General features: G+C 42.0%; 1 protein-coding gene across 1 annotated transcript in view; it reads left to right on the forward strand.

Annotated features, from left to right (window-relative positions):
* Nkain3 (sodium/potassium transporting ATPase interacting 3) overlaps nt 1–19005 on the forward strand; it is a 233266-nt gene extending 214261 nt beyond the window's left edge. The window contains exons 6-7 of the mRNA XM_048358671.1: nt 9971–10041; nt 18752–19005. Coding sequence (XP_048214628.1) covers nt 9971–10041; nt 18752–18805 — 125 coding nt within the window. The 3' untranslated portion in view covers nt 18806–19005. The remainder of the gene's footprint in view (nt 1–9970; nt 10042–18751) is intronic.
* The last annotated feature ends 3986 nt before the right edge of the window (nt 19006–22991 follow it).

Below are 22991 nucleotides of genomic sequence, written 5' to 3' on the forward strand. Positions count from 1 at the left end.
AACTCTCAAATTTTCTTAAACATCACACAGATTTAATAAGATTTTTCCATGTCTTTGAAAATAGAATCACATTTATCTAATCTAGCTAAAATTTTTGAATTGGTTTTACAGGATGAATCTGACTCATCTACCATAAGCTGTCTGATTTTACTAAGAACTGAAAAAAACTTTTCAAACTAGTAAGACACAAATTATCTCAAGGACGACTTTAAAAACCCTAATTTATAAGAGTATTTACACTGTGGGACTGACTTACTTTGTTCTCTCTAGTCAAAATGACACTTCTCTAATCAATAAGTATATCAAACAAATTGAGATTGCTACCTGTTCAGGAACTTTCAAATAGGGAGCAGGACCTAAATTTCAAAGGGATTCTACATTTCTTCTTAAAAAAAAAAAAAAGCAGATGCACATTTGCTGGCACAAGAGTGCTTCTCCTTCTACCTTTCAGGTGGGAGTTACAGAGTGTCGGTAGCACCTGGACTCAGATGCCATTAGATTTGCATAAAGGGTCCCCCTTCTGATTAGTTTCACTGCTTAGTTCTCTAGAGCAATTTACTGTCTTCTCATCTATCTGAACAGACACTTGGTTGACATTCCACTTGTTTCTTTAAGCCTCCTAGCATTTTGTATTCTTTCCATATTCTAGGTGGGTAGCCAACTCCTGTAGGCATTTCGGTGTTTGACTAAGCTGTTTCCCTTGAGTCTTTTCTTGTTCTGAAGTCATCAACCAACCTGTCCAAATGTGAAAGTATTTACAGTCTCTAGTCCATATCCAACATATTACTACTTAGTTTTAGATGTTTACATTTTTTTTTTTTTTTTGGCCAGTCCTGGGCCTTGGACTCAGCGCCTGAGCACTGTCCCTGGCTTCTTCCCGCTCAAGGCTAGCACTCTGCCACGTGAGCCACAGCGCCGCTTCTGGCCGTTTTTTCTGTATATGTGGTGCTGGGGAATCGAACCTAGGGCCTCGTGTATCCGAGGCAGGCACTCTTGCCACTAGGCTATATCCCCAGCCCTTAGTTTTAGATGTTTAGACAGCCATAAATAATTACGCTTTCATATATTTGTTGATTTGTGCACTCAAGTTATTGGGATAAACTGACATATTTGGTTGAAATCTCTTTAAACCTTCTGCACACCTACTTAAAATGTATGTGCATGTGTGTGTGTCCACACATGCATATGCACACGTGCCAGCCCTGGGATTTGTATTCAGGGTCTGAGCACTATCCCTTAGCTATTGTGCTCACCACTAGCACTTTAGCGCTTGAGCCATAGTTCCACTTGCAGCTCTTTGGTGGTTAGTTGGAGACAAAGAGTCTCATGGCCTTTCTTCCCCAGCTGATTTGAAACATGATTCTCAGGACACAGCCTCTTGAGTAGCTAGGATTACCAGTGTGATCCACTGGCACTATGCAAATATTTTTAATATTTTGGGGAGACGTTTGTGTGTAAGATCAAAAGGATACAGAGATAAATAAAATGTAGCCTCTTTCCAGGGAGATAATGGTTTATAGAAGGTGAATCAGATCCACAGAACATGGGTGCTGTGCTCATGTAGCCATGATCACAGGTGAGTATCACATCGCCAGGAAGAGAACATGGGAAAGGCATTGTTAACACCAGATAAACAGTGTTTGAAGTCACGAAAGCTTGGAGAAACCAGAGAATACTCAGGAAGACCTGGGGAGAGTCTGGATCACCTGAGAAATCATAAACAGTTGAGTTTGCTTAATTTACTAAGAGAATGGTAGGTCGGCCTGTGAGGCACTTAGGATTCTATTTTATACCACTGATTTCCTACTTATTTTATATTTGAAATTCAGACAAAGTAAATATTTATAGGCACACATTGATGAATAAATTGTTCTTCTAACAAAAAATGATGTTCCCAAAGGGCTAGTTTTCCCATGCCCTCACTCAGCACAGAATGTCCTTGTACACACACACACACACACACACACACACACAGAATGAGGGCAGTGCTGATACTTTCTCACTTCTGTATCCACTCAGGATGCTTTGTCAGATAATGTGGAAGACATGAATAAATTTAATGTTGGGAATGATCAGATTCCATTTTCTTGGAACAGTAATTCATAGAAAGAGGAAAAGATTTCAAAAAGAAATCCCAAGGAGGAAATGGCATTAAAAATGAAGCTTGTCTTAGGGAAGGGAGAACCACAAGTAATAGTAGAGGCTATAAAAAGAGAAGCTAATATTTCAGAGAGGAAATATCCAGAATAGTAGAAACAGACAGCAAAAAGGAATTATAGACTTTAAAGCCAACAAGTATTTGTCACTTGATTTATAGAGCAAAGTAAAACATAAAAAAAGAATGATGAAAATGAAATGGGGGAAAGCTGGATAACTATTTTTAAAAGATGTTACATGGAAAAGGAATTCATCTAGAGCTATTTAGACAAATTCTCAGACTATTTTCAGCCATGTACCTTTTTGAGAATGATTTTTCCTTTCAGCCATTCTATTCTGCTTCATTGGCCCCAAAGAGAGTCTACAAACTCATTATCCTGTTATTTAGACATCATGTTGTCCTACAAAGGTTTTAAGTGGGAAGAACCTGTCAGCCCTAATTTTACAAAACATCTGAACCCAGAAAAGTAACAAAAGCTAGAAGTACCAGATGAAACTAAAAGCATAGCACCAAAAGCAGAAAAGTGAGATGCGTTTAGGATTTTTTTTTTAAGTTGTGTTACACCCACAAGAGAATGTTCCTAGAAAGGAGTACTAATTCACGGAAAGAGGAAAAGACATGGAGGCCTTCTGTCACATCAATCTTAACCGACAGTTATTGAAAAATCATGAAAAGTTTGACAGAGCCTAGAGTAAGGACAAATAGTAGTTGGTAGACTTAAGCGGCAATTGTATCCAACTACTGAGCTACTAGGGAAGATTCATTTGCGGTCATAAGGGCTGTAATAAAATGGGGTACAAGTTGCATCTTTCAAAGAGCAGACACTAAAGAAAAAAAAACAAAACTAGATGTACTACAAAGATGAAGACCAAAGAGGCTAAAAAAAGCTTGTGACGTTTTCCATTAAAGGAAATGTGAAAGTCAACATTAAAAGGCCCCTGTGTGTTCTACTTGAGTAGGAGTGTTAAGAATATCTTGTAAAGATGAGACGACTCTTGTAGTAAAGAGCCCTGAGCAAAGGCGGTAGTAGACAGTTAGTGTCATCAAAGGGTCCGCATAGAGATAGAGCCAGCCGCTTCCTAAAGTATATCCTCACATCGAAAGGAGCAACACTGAAAACAGGAGAAAGTCTCTTCCAGCATGTTGTACAAAGCAGCTATGCCATTTGCAAAGAATCTCATGGAGTGACTTCAAATGCTGAGAGGCACATCTGTTATCCTCAGGGCATGGAGAATAAAACAATGCCAGCCAAAAGTGAAAGCAAAAGTAAAGGAACTTGGGATTGAGCACGTGGAGAGTCATGCCCCCCTTCTCCATGCGCACCCCGCCACACCTGTGCCCAGCACACCAGTACTCTCAAAGGGCATCAGGCCACAAATGGCCTTCATCTGGGGTTTTCTTTGATCTGTTGAGCAAACTCTTCAAACGGGGAGGCCTACTTGTGCAAATTTGTTTATAATTTTCATAGAAGGTCAAACCTCACAGCTTCAAAATGTGGCTGATGAATCCATTTCCACTCTTCCGTTTTAGCTCCTCATTCCACACAGGAAGCTAATCCCAAGTTTCTCGCAAGTTCCATAAAAATAGAATGCTTTCCTGGAAAAGAGGGAGAAGAAACTGAGAATTTTCACAAGTTGCAATGTAATAGAAAATGAAACAAGGCTCTTGGAATTTGGGGGATCGATAGTTAATAAGCATGAGCTGTCAAACTGAGGAATTTGATGGCCATTGTAGTGGTGCTAGGAGGTGAGGCCATTAAGAGATGATAAGATAGCTCAGAGAAATAGGCCATAAAGCACCCTCTCCTCTAGCATTTTTTCTCTTCCTCGGGCTTCTTTCACTTTCCTAGCTGCTGTTCCCTATGTTGCGAAGCAGTACACAAACCCTTGTCAGAAGCTACCACATTGTTGGCCATCTGAACCTCCAGAACCATGAACCATATTCATTCCTTTCCTTACTAGTTATGTAGTCTCATGTCCTATGCGACAGATGACCACTGTATATGCCTACACACTGAGTGCTTGTGCGATCACCCGGAGACCATTGGCCTCTTACCGCCCTCTCTCTTACTCCCTAAGGGAGGAAGTGCTAGGGATCCCAGAGCAGGAGCTGCTTCTAGAACTTTCCAAAGTCTGGATGATTGTTCTCAGCATTCATTATGCCAAATAGTCATCCAGGGATATTGTCCCCCTCAGCCTCTACGGATGAATGGAGATTCAGCAAGCGAGGAGAATGTAGTTTGCCTGGTTATTACCAAGCAGGAAAAGGGTCAAGATGGAAGAACTCTGAAGAGGTCAGCGCAGCCCCTGTGACTGGATCTGCATTCTTTCAGCTGTGTCCTGGCACACCTGGCTGGGCCAGTGGGCTGCCTTTCTGCAGATACTTGCTAAAATCTGGAATACATTTGAAACTTCCTGAATCACAAGGAAAGCTCCAAGTGAACCATCTTCCCATTTTTGAGGCTTTTAGGGTTCACAAAGTTATTTCAGAAATGTGACTGCACATCCCTGTAACACCCTAGGCGCCAGCAGTGTTTTAGGACATGGCACTGTCCCGCGCCCTGTACAGAGCATACACACACACACACATCACAGTATCTCTGGGGCCCCTCGTGTGCTGTGATTGGCCGAAACATGGCTGTGGGTTGGTACCAAAGTGAAGGCAATTGAAGGCTCAGCTTCCTGGGATGAAAGCAGGTTCGTGGCTCATTCCCTAGGAACACCAGGAGTTTGGCTGTCAGCTACTTATGAAATAATCAGTCTTTCCTCAAAGCCATCATTATTACTGGGGTGCTGTGACTCCTCCCCTCATGAATTAAGTTGATATCAACCTCCCCCCTCAGCTTTTGTCATAGGAATTTGTGTCAGAGAACATGCAAATACCAATGTCATGGTAACAATAGTTAAGTTCTTTGAGGCCTGAAGAATTGGTAGGTCAGGACACTGGTCTCTAGTACTCACACACATAATCCGAGCTACTTAGGAGGCTAAAATCTGAGAAATGAAGTTCAAAACTACATGAGACTCATCTTTCATTACCAAGTAAATAAATAGATAAGTAATGGAGCCGTGGGTCAGGTAGTAGAGCCAGACTTGAGCAAAAAAAAGTGAGGTGCGAGCTCAAGGCCCTGAGTTCAAGCCTCAGTACCTAAAACAATAAAAATAAAAAATGGTCACTTAGCTAAGCTGTACTGTAACTCATGCTTATAATGCCAGCTGCTCAAATGGCTGAGATATGAAGAAGGTTACAAGTGTGAAGCCAGACTAAGCAGAAAAGTCCACTAGACACCACCTGCAATATAACCAGCAAAAAGCTGGGAAGTGTGAGGTGTGACTTAAGTGGTAGAGTACCAGCCAAGTAAGTGCAAGACTCGGAGTTCAAATCCTTGTGTCAGCAAGAAAGGAAGGGAGGAAGGAAGGAAAGGAGGGAGGGAGGGAGGGAGGGAGGGAGGGAGGGAGGGAGGGAGGGAGGGAGGAAAGAAGGCAGGAAGGCAGGAAGGAAGGAAGGCAGGAAGGAAGGAAGGAAGGAAGGAAGGAAGGAAGGAAGGAAGGAAGGAAGGAAGGAAGGAAGGAAGGAAGGAAAGAAGGAAGGAAGGAAGGAAGGTTGACAACTTGGTAAGTACCTATTAGATGGGCCTAATAACATTCTAGTAGGAATAATGATAAGCCAAGGAACAAATTCAAAAAACACCCATGAACAAGAAGGTATACCTCAGAAGCAGAGCCCTTGACTTGTGTGCAGGACTCTCTAGGCTTGATTCCCAGCACCATGAGAATTAATTCAATGTTGCTTATCATCCTGAGCCAAATTCAGAATGCAAGGACTCTGTGCTCCACAGTCAGTGACAAGGCAACACTCAGCGGAGCCAAAGCAAAAGCTTAACTTCTAGTTAGGTGGTGAGTGTGGTAAACCTAGGACATGAGAGATAGCCTGAGTGCTCTCTAGAAATGGTGTGTTCCAGCACTTGGTGCATCAAAGTTAAAGCAAAACTCTAAATCTGAGGCTCCCATTTTTAATCTAATTTTTGGCAACAAAATAAACTTCTTCAATGTCATTCTGTCCAAAAGAAGCTCTAATGTTATTTTAAATTATATGGTATCTCCATTAACAAACAAGTATCAAAGATGAAGTGTGTTTGTGGAAATAATAGAAATGCAAATTTTGGTAAAGTACAATGTATGAGTAATAAAAACCAAAAGCACAGTATTCTTACTAAGAAACTTATGAAGGAAAGTTATATACAGAAATTATTTGCATAACTGCACAGCAATAACACTGCAGTACTTATTTTTGTTTAATTGATGGCTTCTGCCTTTATTCAGAAAGAGTTTAAAGGCATTTTTATGATTATAAGATTTACATCAATTAGTATTGAATACAAGAGTATAAATACAAATATGACTTGTCCCATACACTGTAATACTTTAACAGTGAAGATAGAAGCCTTAGTTTTTGAACTTATATACATATGCACACATATGTGGAGGAAATAAATGAAAATTCTCCTATGATAATACTGGTGTTTTTATCTCTGTAATCTTATCTGAGTGTATGGGAAACAGTGTACTGGTATTAGAATTAGGAAATTCAAAGGGAATACCAAAATTGAAAGACAACAGGTAAAATAAGAGAAATAACAACAAAAGCAATACTTGCAAAACTGTTTGGTGTAAGTGAACTGAACACCGCGGGGGGGGGAAGAGGAAGGGGGGAGGGGGGTATGAGGGATAAGGTAACAAACAGTACAAGAAATGTATCCAATGCCTAACGTATGAAACTGTAACCTCTCTGTACATCAGTTTTATAATAAAAACTTTAAAAAAAACTGGTGTTTTTAAACAAGGAAAAAGACTGTTAGCATGAAATCACAGTTCTCTTTCTTTCCTTTCCTGTATCAATCAGATTTTGAAGAATCAGCTTATGATTTGTTTGTTTTACAATAATTGGAAATATTTTTGCAAATGACTTCTACATTTTAATTGGACTACATTCAAGGTCAATTGAAAAATTAAAATGAGTTATTCAGTCAAAGGTCCCCAAAAGTCAGCTTTCACAGACTTGAGTAAATTCTTACAGTAAAATCCTATTAAAGGAAAACACTTGGATTTATGCTCCCAAAAGCAAAAGAGGACCAATTTAATAACTCAAATGTAAGTAAAAGACAGGATTCGATCCTTCATCTTCATGATTTCCTATTTGAAATATCTTGCCTTGGGAAAAGACTCTTTTAGGGGAGCTCTGATTTTAATTGGAGACATTTGTATTCTGAACCAGAGTGAAAAGAAGTTGATTTGAGAGGGCGGAGAATTTCTCAGCATCGTCTGATGAAAAGAATCATAAACAGATACCATTTATATCTTTGGCCTTGCAAAATTTTGCCCAAGACACACACAAAGCGACAACTTGGGAAAATACCTGAGCTAAAATACATCACACATATCACACCCGTCGAGAATTTGCATGGGGTTCAGCAGCAGCATCTAGGGAGACTCTTCCCTCGGTTACTGCATTATAGGACTGGCACACAATCATTTTAAAATTAAAGTGGCGCTGTGGCTCAAAGTGGTAGAGCACTAGCCTTGAGCTGAAGAGGTCAGGGACAGCGCCCAGGCCCAGAGTTCAAGTCCCACGAAAGACCAAAAAAGAAAAAAAGTTTTAAAATGAACTCACCCTAAGACTCCACCAGGCATAAGGAGAAGAAAGTTGTAAATAAATTTATAAAAATAATACTGAACAATATACACATATATTCACATATAGGTATACGGTTTATTGAAGTAGGTAGCCGATAAAGGAGAACGCCATGCAGGATCCAGGCAGGAGAGAAAAGTTTACTCCCGAGCTGCTGGCCTGTGGCCCAGGTGAAGCATGGCCAGAGAGAAGGGGCGACTGCCAGGCCTGGCCTTATGTAGGGCAGGGGCAGGGGGTGTGGCCAGGTGGATTAGGATGCGACCTCAGGGAAGGGGGGGTAACCGCCTCCAGGTCAGCAGGTTACTCAGAAACTAAGATTACTAAGGAACAGACTGACACGCATGAATGTAAATATCGTATGATGATAAGACTAATGTTCAATTTTAACGTCCAGATGAAGAGCGCTGTTTGGATTTTGTGGGTTTGGAAGGAATGGGGTTTAAAGCCAGGACTTCATCCTTGCTAAGCAGGCACTCTACCACGTGAGCTATGCCTTTCCATTTCAGTTTATTTTTCAAATATGTTCTCAATATTTCGTCTGGGTCAGCCTTGAACACTATCCTCCCACCTCCAACGCCCACCTATCAAGGATTAGAGGTGTCATCCATCGTACGCAGCTAGTTTTGTTGAGGTAGTAGTCTCAATCACGTCTCTTCTTGGACTGCCTTTTGAACGGTGGTCCTCCTGTCTCCACCCCCAGCATGACTGGGGAGGGGTATTTTCTTTCCTTCTCTTTTTCTTTGGAGGGAGTGGGGGAGGGAGGCATTGCCAATACTGAGGCAGGGAGCCTGTAGAGCTTTTTTTGCTCAAGTCTAGTGCTCTACCACTTGAGCCACAGTTCCACTTCTGGTCTGGTTTTGATAGTTCACTGGAAATAAGAGTCTCACAGACATTCTAGCCCAGACCGGCTTCAAATCACAAATCTCAGATCTCATCCTTCAGAGTCACTAGGATTCCAGACATGAGCTACCAGTGCCCAGCAGTATTCTTTTCCTTATGCTTTGAGAGATGTGGATCTATGATGTCTTTATTTGTAGACGTATTATCTTCTTGAATATAATTTTCAAACTGAACTGTTATATTCATAGATGCACATGTATTTGTGTATATATGCCTATATGTCTACATAGTTATATACAGTTCCATTTTGAATCAATGTGCCTCTTCCTTCTAAAATTCCATTCATAAAAATACCCACTATCAAAAGGCTAGGGGAGCTGATATTTGACTGACTAGCCTAACAAAAGCTTATTCTGCACTGAGACGATCCCTTTTCTCCCTTGCTCTATCTCTAGAGAAAAATGATTCTGTGTCTCGGGTATGCTAACTTGTCATTGCAACTCTCCTTAAGATGATGTCCAGGTAACAGGTGACCTACTAGAAAAGTCATAGGATTAGCTCTTCTGTCTAGAGATCTTCTTCATCCACTGTTTTCTGGGCACCTAAACCTCCTGTCTAGTCAGTGAGCTGGTGACACTTTAATTGCCCCAGGCTTACTGTACAGAAAGGCCACAAATAGTGAAGAATTCAATAGAACTTCTAAGCTAATTCATTTCTCTCTACATCAAGGTTCCTTCAATGCCTGCTTAAAACAAGATAGGATACAATATTTTCATACTGTAAGTTTTTGCATACACACACATGCACACAGCATACCTGTTGATATTGCTTGTTAATAAAGCTTGGCCAAAAATAATATTTTAATGGACCATAGAAAAAGAAAAAGAATATATATACATATATATATAATGTGTAGAGAGAGAATATATATATATCCATATATAGGGAAAGGGGCTGTGTCTTCATGTATGTGGACAAACACATTATTTACAATCACATACTTTTTAATATTATTTCATTTTTCACTAAACCAATTATTGTTACCCTAAGATTAAAATTTGTAATTTTCAGATCCTATGAGCCCAGATAATTCGCGTGCTTCTTAAAATGTCCACGTGTTTGCATCATTGACAGTATTTTAGTAGCCTTTTGCACCAAGTACACATTTTCCAGTATTAGTGCACAAATTCTGTTATTAATCTTATGCATATATTCTGCTTTAAACAGTGTTAAATGTGCTTTTATTTCACATTTATTCAACTTGGGCTATTGTATTTTCAGTTGATTTCATAGGTGGACTTGACACACATTCCTACTACCAGGATCATATTGAGTTAAAGCCTGTTAAACCTGTAAGTAAAGGCATAGAAAATATTAATCCTTCTAACCTGGCTGAAACTAACCAAACTGTCAGCAATTTGGAAGTAGTACTAATCATTGTTTTAACTTTTCACTCATATCTAAAACACGCCTTTCATATGTAACCCAACACCTTCACTATTTCCCATTCCAGAAAAGATTTCAAATGGGTGATGGGGTTTACATTTCTAAAATGATGGTTTGCCTTATTTTCCTTACCCGTGGTTAATTTCACATCACATTGATTGCAATTGAAAACCATTTATTATTTATTCTGCAGAAGGGAAGACTGGATGTGTGTCTTAAAAGAGAAAGATCTAGGTGAGGACCCAGCTCAGCATGTGGGGTTTGGCTGCTTTCTTCAATGTCTCTGACACTTCTTCTGTCGTCTGTAATATGGCCACAGGGAAAGAAAAATGGACTAACAGAAAGGATGACGTAATGTATACACTGCTCACATATGTAGCTTTGTACTGCTCTATAGGCTCAGAGATTTTCCTACAAAATTCAGAAACATGTTTGCTCTTTCCCTAGAGGAGGATAGGGAGGAAAAGAAAGTCAGCAACAGCAATGAAAAAGCGCCACCCATGATAGTTAAACATAAGAGAGGAATCCTTGTCAGCCAATTGCTAAAACAAGAAAATAAAAGCAGCCACTCTATTTCTCAAAAATTGTAAGGCGCAAATAGATGTTTGTGAAGAACAATGCTAGCTATCATGTGCTAAGCACACTGCTTATGCTACCCAATCTCCTGAGAATACAAAATATACTGATTAGTATTTCTGATTATGCATAAGGAAACATGCAAAGTCCCATTCTAAGTTGTAGGACTGGGTTCTTTCCCGGGTCATAAAGTGGGGTACACCTCTTCAGATGGTCCCCCTGTCCTTTCCTGTCCATTTAGCTCCACATGGCATTCCTTGCTGATGGAGGTTGCCATGTAAAACAAACACAGAGGAAAGGCTCCATCCATTGCATTTCCGCCAGAGGTTCCCGCCCACATCCGCATGGATTTCCCTGCATCTCGGGGACTGAAGCCCTGGGCAGCCTTCTTGGTCTCCTCTGCTTTCCCCAACAGAGGGGAGGGGGTAGCGATTAATTTTAGTCTGGAAGAATGAACTAAAGGAAGCTTATCACACAGGCTACATTAATCAGTGCAAAGCGTGTTACATGATAAATGTCTAAATAAAGTTAGTAAAAAGTAAATCAATTTAGGAAAAACATTTGCCCTATAAAACACCCAGGACCAAATTCCTCCATCTCATTATTCTTGTTTTTGAGTGTTGGTAAACAATGGGTTCCAAACATTGGTATCTGGGTCCCTGAGAAGCTTGACAAGAATTGTGGCAATAATAAAGATGCTGAGTACATTGGAAATTAGAAAAAAAAATACTGGTAACTCAGCAAGCCTTCATGTATTTGCTATGAGATAAGAAGAAGATGAACAGGTTCTTTCATCTTGCTGTGGAGAACAAAAAGGAAACTGTGGAGATACTGCAATGTGAAGAATGGTACAATGTAGGAGAGATCTTTCTATTAAGGAAGGTGATTAAGAACTGCAATTGATGAATGTTGATAATGGGTTTCTTGACATCAAAAAATGAATTCACGCATACCTACTGGCTCCAAAGTGTTCTTGTGGAATGGCCCGGGGGCAAGTGACTTCCTTTTATGTTCTCTGAAGAACCTTCCTTCTCTGTGAATGTAGAATACATAAAACATCTTCAGATCACCTAAAAGGCTTTGATCACCTCCTCCTCTCCTCAAAGGGCTTTCCCTCAGCCTCTGTTCACGGTTGAACTCACAGCACTGCAGCTGAATGTAGCATAAGCCACAGGCTGTAAAAAGCAGTCAAACAGCTTTCTACTTTGAAAGAGTATGCATGTATCATGTCAGATGAATATGGAACATCTTTCAACCATGATCAAACTGAGCCCGAATTGAAATTTTTGTGCCTGAAACAAGTTAAGAGGTCAATGTCTGTGATCTTCCTTGGTATGCAGATATTGTAGCACAAGTCTTTCTAGCCTCTATCTACTTGATGTCTTTTTTTGGCCAGTCCTGGGGCTTGATGAGTTCAGGGCCTGAGCACTGACAGTCCCTGAGCTTCTCTTTGTGCTCCTTGAGCCACAGCGCCACTTCTGGCTTTTTCTGTCTATGTAGTACTGAGGAATCGAACCCAGGGCTTCATGCATGCTAAGCAAGCACTCTACCACTAAGCCCCATTCCCAGCTCTACTTGATTTCTTTCTTTCTTTTTCCTTTCTTCTTTTTTTAATGCCCATGCAGAAGCTTGAACTCGGGGTTTGAGCGCTGTCCCTTAACTTTTTACACAAGGCTGTCACTCTACCACATTAGCCACAACTCAACTTCCAGCTGTTAAATGGTTAATTGGTGGTAAGAATCTCAGGGACTTTCCTGGACAGGCTGGCTTCAAATAATGATCTTCAGATCTCAGCTTCTTGAGTAGCTAGGATGACAGGTGTAAGCTGACTGATCTCTTAATAATGATTGCATATTGGATTCCATTGTTCCCAGGCAATGAAACCACATCAGCCCCAATGGCTCTGCACAATAGTTTAGAGAAAAAGCCAACCTCGTGTTAAATTGATAGAGAGAGGAGTGAACACTGCTTTTTAGCTTCAGTTACAGCCGTTTAATCTCCGTGGAGTGCAAAACCAAATTTGATGAGGAAATCACTTCATTAAGATGACTAGGAGAACCCTTGGGACACCACAGACACGTGTGTACGAGCCTTTCAACGTGAGATGAGTAGACGCAAGCTGACACGCCATTCATCAGTGACACTGCAGAATTGTTCAGGAAGACACTTCTGTTCCCATGTTTCAGTGTCAGTACGCCCATAGTCAAACTGCGTGAATATGTATCCAGGCAGAGTGGTTGTGGTAGAGCTGAGGTGAAATCTGGCTTTCCAGCTAAGAAGGCTAAAGCTTTCTTGCTTCCCCCACCCCCCACTAGTTAAATAGTCCATTTAGTTCATGTTATAGCCATTCACTGATTATCTGGAATGTGGGTACCAGGCATGTCCTAGGTGCTGGTTATATAAAGACAAATTAACAAATGTGCCTAATGTATGAAACTGTAACCTGTCTGTACATCACTTTGACAATAAATAAGAAAAAAAAAAGACAAATTAACCCTTGAGACTTGACCTCCAACGACAAATGATCTAGGGAAGGAGACAGGCATAGAAATAGAAAATACAAAATGATGTTGAAGGGATATGGCTACTTTTTAGTGAAGAGGTTGTCTCAGAAGAAGATGCTGAGCCAAGGTTGGGGATATGGCCTAGTGGCAAGAGTGCCGGCCTCGTATACATGAAGCCCTGTGTTTGATTCCCCAGCACCACATATATATAGAGAGAGAAAAGGCCAGAAGTGGCGCTGTGGCTCAAGTGGCAGAGTGCTAGCCTTGAGTAAAAAGAAGCCAGGGACAGTGCTCAGGCCCTGAGTCCAAGGCCCAGGACTGGCAAAAAAAAAAAAAAAGAAGAAGAAGAAGAAGATATGCGATCACTTTGCAAGACAGTTTGGCACTTTCTTACAAAACTAAGGTTTCTTTTATCACACAATTGAGTGATGAAGCTCCTTCATATTCACCAATGGAGCTGAGAAATTAGTTCCACACAAAAACACAGATGTTTACAGACGCTTTACTCATAATTTCTAAAACTTGGAAAACAAAACAAGATGTCCTGTGGTAGATGAATGGATAATAAACTAGTAATCCAGATAATTGCATTATTATTTTGTGCTTAAGAAAATGAACTATCTACTTATGAAAAGTGAATGCATATGACGAAGCAAAATAAGCCATACTGTAAAGGCTACATGTTGTATGATTATGTCTATCTGATACTTTGAAAAAGGCAAAATTATGGAGACAGTCTCAGCTCGGGAGGTGGGGGGGGAGGGAGGACATGAGCGAGTACAGCAGACAGGGAAGGCGGTGCGCCTAATCAGGGCGGCACAGCATGGTAGATATATGTCATCATGCCTCTGCCCAAACACAGAACTTCTGACAAGAATATGGCTTTGTGTAACAATAGAGTGCTACTGTACAGTCATCAAAAGGTACTGCTTGGGCGGGGGATGCGGACAGTGGCGAAGCTTATGATTATATATGGGAAATCTATGGTACCTGCTGTTATCCCAGCTACACATGAGGAAGAGATGGGAGGGTCACAGTTTGAAGCTAGCCCAAACAAACATGCAAGATCCGATCTGAAAATAAACTGACATTAGAAGGGCTGAAGCATAACTGAAGTGATAGTGCAGTTGTTTGTGAAGTACAAGGCTCTGACTTCCAACCCTAAGACCCTCTTTCTCTCTCTCTCTCTCTCTCTCTCTCTCTCACACACACACACAGACACACACACACACACACACACTCGCAGACTGAAGAAGAAAGTAGATGCCCCTCCCCATACGGGGGCTACCTTGGGTGGCTTTTGGGCAGAGGGCAAAGTTAAAATGGTGATCCTACATAATGTCTGCCGGAGTTCTCCCGTAAACTCAGCTTCACCTAGAAGGAAGCAATTGCCGAAGCAAAGCAGGAACCACGACAGCCCTGCGGAGGGCGCTAAGAGCCATTTAGTAACCACTGATTTGCCAACTAAATAACATTGCCGTTTGTGCCTGAGGCTAAAGAACTGCTGTCACTGCTTGCCATGTGGGTTTCACTTGGAGATATGGGACACACGGGTCAGGAGTCCTTCCTCTTGCCACACTGCCAGGGAAGGAGTAGAAATTGCATCATGACTCCAGCCTAGCTCCCACCGGGGTTACCCCATCCCTCCCCCCACATGCTGACTCCACAGTCCCGTCCCCCCCCCCCCACAATTGCAAAGGCTGGGAGCTGAGGGTCAAGTACTCCATGAGGCTTTGTGAAGGTTTGGCAAGAACTCAGCAGTGACCCAAGGGGAAAGGGCTAGCAAAAACAGACTTACCCACAGGAAGGAAAATAACAGCACCAACTCACACCGCTAGGAAAGGGAGACGGGATTCGAGAGGACACAGCAGGGAACTCAGTTAAACTTTTGTCAAAACCATGAGTGGTGTATGTCCATCAAACTGGTTAGCAACTGGGTAATAGGAAAATGAAGCTCCATGTAGCAGTAATTCTTCTCCTAAAACTAATTAGACTAAGGCAGTTTATCAAATAGAGGTAACAGCTGAATTCTAGGACTGAGCTGTACAGAAGTAGAGCCAAATCTGACGATCCTAGAAATTTCCATGAAGATGCCCCGTGATGCCGTGAAGAGAGACTTGATAAAGAAAATCAGCCCTGAACTCTGCCCATCCCTTTTAAGCAATCTTTTCTAAGACTTCCAAATGAGAGCTTGACTCCTCTTTTCTTTCTCGACTTCTCTGATTGCCTTTGCTGGAAGCTCATTTTTCCTTCACAAAAATTGCTCCATGCTATGTGGTCACTGCTGATTGCGTGGCTGTGCCCACCACTAAATGCTGATCGACAGAGGAGACTAATCCCACTTCAGGCTGCCACTGCTGCCACTCAAGAGGCCCTGACTGCGAGGCCTCTGTGCCTACAAGTCCAGGCCTTCGGGAAACCCATTCCCGACCATCAGGCTGTGGGACGGATGTAGAGAGGGGTAGGTCTGTCTCTCTTTCCTGAGAACAGCTCCTTTGTGCCAGTAGCCCTGTATATACATTAGTTTCATATCAGACCATACTGCATTGACAGTATCTAGATCAGACCCTATTAGGAAATATAAGATGTGTGTGTGTGTGTGTGTGTGTGTGTGTGTGTGTGTGTGAGAGAGAGAGAGAGAGAGAGAGAGAGAGAGAGAGAGAGATTGGGAGGGAGGGAGGAAGTTGCTTTTAAATTTAGAGAACAACAATCACTGCTCTGGTCGCTCATCCCTGTAATTCTTGCTACTCAACAGGATGAGACCTAAGGTTCATGGTTCAAAGCCAGCTTTGGCAGAAAAGCTGGAGAGAATTATATCCATTTAACCAGAAAAAACAAAATCACCACCCATGTGCTAACAAGCTATGTATGTCTGGAGGAACGTAAAGGTGAATAAAAGGGAAGCTCTCTCATTAGTTCTCGATCAGCTAAGGCTGAATGTCATCTACACAGACAGAGCAACAAGCTCTGTCAGATCCTCCTCGCTGTCCCCCACAGTGGCTGAGCTGTTTCCACAGAGAAGAATGAGCGTGTGCCCATTACCGAGCATGGGGTCCCAGTTCTCCAGCAGCAGCAGTGGGCCCTGGAAATGGACGGCCCTTTGGGGAGGCATTACCTGGCCCCCACGAGCACTGTGAGCACCTCGGCTGGCCCCGAGGAGAGACGGGCTTCCCCGCCTGCCTTCCTTAGCAAAGCAGCAGCTGCATTAGGACTCCCTCCCCTCCCTGGCTTTAGAGTGCTTTCCCTTTCACGGCCATTAGTAACTTTCCCATCCATCATGAGCAATGATTTCACCATTTCAGGGACTACGTACGGTAAGAGCTCATGCTAATGTGTGGTCATTTGACGGTGACCGTGTAGCAATGACATGTCTGGATTTGTATGGCTGAGGTGGCTTGATCTCCTGACGATGACAGGTGTCAGTTGCCAGTCCTTGGACTTGGACCTCTCTCCATTCTGGGAAGCCATGATATCACCACCAGTGAACACACGCGAGGGCCAGGTGACCCCCAGGACTGGAGGTCCAGCATCGTCCTGTCTCACTGGGGACACAGACGTGTCTTCTGCCATGTGACCTCACTCTGTTCCCAGAATGTTATGAAGCCTTCTTCTCATGCTGCCTTGTGAACATAAGAATTATTTTCCAAGATGAGGAAGCCCATATCCGAGCAGTACCCCCCGACGCAGAACTCAGAGTGGCTACTCTGAGATGCCCTCAGCTCTCACCAATCCCACCACTAACTAAGAAGCTCTCCTTTACCTGTCATGTGAGCTCGAACCTAGAAGGACTTTATGTACTCGTTGGCTCGGGGAACGCCACTGCCCTTTCTGACTTAGAGATTTTCTAAAACTCTAAAATCTCCTCATAATGAACCCAACTCTTTATCTTTCCACTTAAATCCCTGCCAAAAATTCAAAATGGCAATAGGAACAGACAGGTGGACGTGTAATTCACACACAAAGAATCCAGAGAGCGGAGGAAACACTGTAGGAAGGTAGGAGAGAGCCATGATGTCGAGGATGGAGCCCTCTGTTTTCTCGAGAATGGCTACCAAGATAAGGTGAACTTGGAGGTTGAGAAAGTCTTAACTGTTTCAAATTATGACTACATAATCCATTTCATACCATAGTATAGTTACTGAACTGAGCAGAAAAGAAGTGTCTAGATGGAGATCTAAGCTTATTATGGACACGGTCTTTTGTGTTGTAATGCTGGTAATGTGGGAGTTGGAGGGATACCACGTTCATGGTCGGGTGGAGCGACTGGAGGATGGTGAGTCGTGGAGCTGGAGGTCAGCAGCTGCGTATGGGCCACAGCTGGTCACATGAGTGGCGTTGGTAGCCGGATGGGAAAGCAATATGCCTGAGGAGAGGTGAAAATCTTCCCGGAGACAAAATGCAGCTGGATCTTGGAAGGTGAGATCTGGATCAGCAAAGACCTCACCACAGAGGAACCCTGAGAGGTGATGTATGTGACAAGTATTTGTTAAATACGAATTGTGCAGCATGTACTGTGTGGGTGTTGGTTTTGTGCAAGGATCGTAATTCAGAACCTCACATTCCCAAGGCTTCCTGATTAGGACTCATCAGGAATATGCAGAGTTTGTGCCAAAATCATAGACTGAACATGCGAGTATACATTAGGCAGGGTTCCCCAAAGAAATAGAATCACTAGCATCCATTTCAAGGTATGGAGATATGCAGAGAAGAACAGATGGACGGATGGACAGACAGACAGACAGACAGACAGATGGGGAGCAGGTGTAAGATTTTTAATAAGTTGCCTCACACAATTATGGAGACTGGCATGTCCAAAACCTGCAGGTCAGGTTGGACATCAAGGGAAGATAGAAAATTGTAGTTGGAATCCGAAGGCAATTTTCAGGTCAAATTTCTTCTCCCTTGGGAATTTCTTTCCCTCAGGAACTTTGTAGACTTTTTCTCTTCGGGGCCTCGGCTGAGACCCACACATGTGCGTGACACAACATCTACTGATTTAAATTCGAATCTCATCCAGAAGATACCATCACAGTGACATTTAAAATGGCATTTGAACGAGTATCAGGGCACTGTGGCCTAGCCAAGTTGACACATGAAATTAATCATCACAGGGAAGGGTGTATGGAAGAGAAATGGGCCCCGGATTAGGTGATATGAAAGCCAGACAAGGCCAATGCTTAAGCAGTCCACAACAAGATGCTGGAAGATTAGGCCAGGGTTATGGCTGATAGGCGCTATGCACCTCTGTCCTCTACCTCTGATGCACCCAGTAGGGATGACCCCAACTCTCACCGCCACAACTGCTGTGGGATGGGCACTTTCTCCCCGGAAACTGGCCCCATCCTTTGAAGCCCAACTGCCACGCTCATCTGCAAAGCACGACAGTCGACTATTCCAGCTCTCTGATTGCTACGGTTAGACAGGAGCAAGGAGATGCAGAAGTTGGTTTGCATTTCAAAAGGCCCCGGAAGAAGAGGAAGGATTGTCATTTTTAGTGTTTTACTTGTTTAAAGCCAATTCACGTTTTATTTTCTAGGTCGAAATAAGTAATGCCATTGACTTGGAAACGCGGCTGCTGGATTTGACCTAGGGAGCCGAAGCACCATCGAGGGCCAACGCTGTGGAACCGACTGGACTCGTACCACCTCCCTCCCAGACAGCGCCTGGGCCTCCTGCCCTCCACGAGTCGCCCAGTTCTTCACTCAGTCTGTGTACTATTAGCAGTGTTCAGTTAGATGAGTTCTAGGTGCTCGGGTGGCTATGTGTTTTAGTCATTTCCTTCTTATATGAGCACTTGTTAATTGTAAACAAAAATTGGTTTTTAATTTTTTAACACTATCCAATAGGAGGCATGCAAAATGATTTAAAGGAAAAAAAAAAAAAAACCTGTGGGGAAAAAAAATCTTCTACCAATCGTTTCTAAGAGAAACATTGGCGTGTGTTGTTGGGGTGTGGCGTCAGCAAGGCCAGCAGCTCAAGTTCCAGACCCCAAGGATTCGCAGTGGATGGTGTTGCCCGGGACGTGAGAGACAAAGGTAAACCGAGGCAGCTCATTCGTGAGCAGAAAAGACGGACCATAGTCTCAACACGACAAGATAAAACGTGTTCTCAAGCTACTAAACAGTATTGGGGCAATCTGAATGTCCGTGTTCAGGCCTGGTATCGTGTTCCTCCAGTGTTCTGAGATATGTACAGATCTTGGATACAGGAAAGAGTGAAGTGATTAATGGATGCCCCCCCCCCCTTCCTTTTCAGAGAAAACATGGGTCAGGTCCCTATTTCTGCTCTGTCTCCCACCCCACACAATGATGTCAACCCTAAACACTGCCGCCCAGGCTGCGGGAGAAATCACTCATCAATCTAAAGTCAGAAACTTCACTCTGGAAATAGTCGAAGGGAACAACAAAAAAAAAATCACAGAATTCTCTATAAATATTTCTCAAGAAAACATCCATGTGACTTTTCTTCCTGCTACTCTATCCCAGTACTAAGAAGCGAGTCCATGACATACAGTTTTCTGGAGGGAAAAAAACACAACTAGCTTATACTCACATCAAAATTGTTTATTGTTGTTGTTCTTGTTGTCGTTCTTATTTTGGTGCTGGGGCTGGGGTTTGAACCTAGGGCCCCGCAGCGCTTTCGCTGGATGGATTTCTCCCTGGCACTCCACCACTTGAGCCCCAGCTGCGCTTTTCTCACAGACTTGTTTGCCTAGGCTGCCTGGATATTGTGATCCTCCGCTCCCCATCTTCTTAGTAGCTAGGATGACAGGTGTGAGCCACCAGCACCAAGCTTTGCATAATTGTATTTTTAATTGGAATAATATTTACATATGGTGAAATGTACAGATATGAAGAATACAATATGAATAATTCTGGAAAAAAGTGCACACACCCACATAACCAATGTCTCAGTCAAATGATAGACCGTTTCTATCACTTTAGAAAGGTCCCTCCTTCCCACTTGTCAATCAATTGCCGCATTCCCATAGTCAACCAGGGTGCTGCTCTTCATCATTGATTAATACAGGGCCAACTCTTCTTAATACGTGTCACCTCACTTGTTTACACCTCTTCGTTATTTTTCATTCTCTATAACAACAAAAGCTCCCCCCAGGCTACAGAGTTGAGCATAAGTGCTATGTGTAGTAGACAGGGTCCTTGATCCTAACTAATTTTTTACATGTATAAAAGCTTCTCCTCCTCTGCCTCCTCCTTTCTTCTTTTGATTTCATGAGACTGTTAAAATTAGATCTTAATGCAAAACTATTGCCCTGGTTGTACAAGTTCCTGACAACCGCAGTGGCTTCCTGGAAGTTTGTTCTATGCTCACTGACCTTGGCATTGTGTCCATTGGGTCAACTGACCCTCATTAACTTTCATTCATCACATGCCATCCTACTGAAGAAACCCAGATTCAAAATGAAGAAGACCTAACTAAGCCTTAAGGTTGAAAAAAATCCAAGCCACCATTCTGCCGTTGAGGAGGCTGAAACCTATGGCTTTGAGGAACTTCCCCAGGGCCCTGTGTTTGTATAGAAGGATGAGCACTGTGGCCATGGGAAAAGAACATGGAGGACACAGAGAGGGGTTGGGTCCCATTTTACCACCCTGACCTTGGGACCTGATAGCTCAGCACTAGAGTTTTCCTCATCTATCAAGTGAAGCCATCTTCTAAAGAGGAATTCTACTTTCCAAAGGCAAGGTGAGCACTTGATTTTAAAATGTAAGTAATATTCCATCTACTGTGAAGCTATCAGAGCAGTGGGTTCGTCCTAGGCTGGATTTCTTGTGATCCACTCAAAATACCCCACAGTAAAAACAATTGCTTCTGTTTCCTAAAAAGTAGCAGGATAAAAAGTTGCCCGTGTTTAAACAATTCAAATGAATGCAGATTAAAAATCTCATTTGAATTAAAAGATAAATGTATTCATATTCCAAAATTCATACATCATGTTATTATTGCAAAAGCTTAGAAAATTCGAAACGTATCCAAAAAATCAACAAAGCAGATGGATAATGGTACTATTTAAATACTTTAAATTGCCATTTCATTGTTTGCAATGAAATGAGAAAACTCAAGTAAAAACATGGTTAACATTGTATAAAAATAGTACCATACAACATTTTGTTTCTCTTTTTTTTTCCTATGAATTTCGTTGTGCTTCTTAGAAATTGTCTAACTGCAGATAACTGATTGAAGAGTATCTTTACCTGAGAGATTACTGTGGCCCTTGCGGTGATCTTCCTCCACTTCCATAATGAATTTAGAGCTTTCAGCAATTCCCAGTGAATGTTCTGCAAGAATCTACCACTCATCAGAAATAAGTTAGAATGACTTCACAAGGAATCTTCTTCCTCCTCATCTCTTATGTTTCTGGCCGCTACTTAGTGGCTCTGCTTACTTATGACAAGGATGTAAAATAAGGGCAGGGTTGGGCACTAACATTTGGCAGTTACTGGCTAATCTTGTAAATTTCAACACGGCAGCAGATGCCCAGGGATGAGTTGTTTCAGTTCTTGCTTTTGCCATATCCAAGAAATCTCAAGATCTTTAAAAATAAAACTCCATGTGAGTAAATCTTCGAGAATCATTACCTCCCACTGATCATATAATGTGAGGTATACATTATGTTTTGAAGGTGTCCCCAAAACAAAACATATATCCATACCTCCCCAAATTTGGGAAGTACTTGGCTCATTTGTTCGAAAAACTTATTCTATCAAAATCTTGACTCATTTGCTTTTTCCTGCAGAAAAAAAAAATCCCTATTATTCCTATAGACATCACTAAATGAGTGACTCAGCTTCAAGAAGCTGAATCCAACAAAACATGGGAAGACTGCCATCTGTCTCACTTAATGAGCGGGACAGTCCTGATGGAGCAGAATTTGTCTTCATTAGAACTAGCTAACATTTACATTGCAGCGCTGAGGAAAAGCATTGTGACTCTGCTAAATCGAGAAGCAAATAAAACCAAAATTGCTCTTCTCAATCTTTGCAAACTAGAAAGGAATTTTGCCAAGATTAAGCAGACCTTCAATTTTATACTCAATTAAAAAATGATGATGTCTCAAATATGGACTCTGTAGACTGGAAATACTCTGGCTGACTATTTTGTGTGTATGTATGTGAGTTTGTGTGTGTGTGTGTGTGTGTGTGTGAGAGAGAGAGAGAAAGAGACAGAGAAAGGAAAGAAGGAAGGAAGGAAGGAAGGAAGGAAGGAAGGAAGGAAGGAAGGAAGGGACAAAGACAGAGAGATATATACAAGACACAGGGTATAGAAAACTAAGAAGAAAAAAGAAATAACTATATACAGGATATCATAAGAACCTCTTGTTTCCAATTCATGGAGTTCATGTTGATATGCTTCATTATATATTGTCTCATGCACTTAGCAAATGGGTTATTGGGTTCTCCTGTTAAAAAACATCATAAGCATATTCTAATTATTACATATATGGGAAACCATGCAACCTACTTTTTGCTGGGTCTGCCTTACTCTGCTTAATATAATTTTTTTCCAGAGCAAGTATACCAGCAAAGTGTAAATGGCAGATCAAAGTGTCTGTAATGCAAAGTACCCAGACTGAGAGAATATACTTTAATCTAGAGAAATAAAGGTAGTGATACCATGAAGTGATCACATTTTGAAGTTAGTCTCTAATAATTGTGATTTATTCATATGTCATGAGAAATGCAGGGGAATTTACAGTGACTTCAAGCTTGTAGCCTGAAAACCTTAAGGAGGGAATCCTGAAATTGCCATTTACTGAC

This window comes from Perognathus longimembris, chromosome 12, assembly GCF_023159225.1.
Source record: "Perognathus longimembris pacificus isolate PPM17 chromosome 12, ASM2315922v1, whole genome shotgun sequence".
Classification (NCBI taxonomy): Eukaryota; Metazoa; Chordata; class Mammalia; order Rodentia; family Heteromyidae; genus Perognathus; species Perognathus longimembris.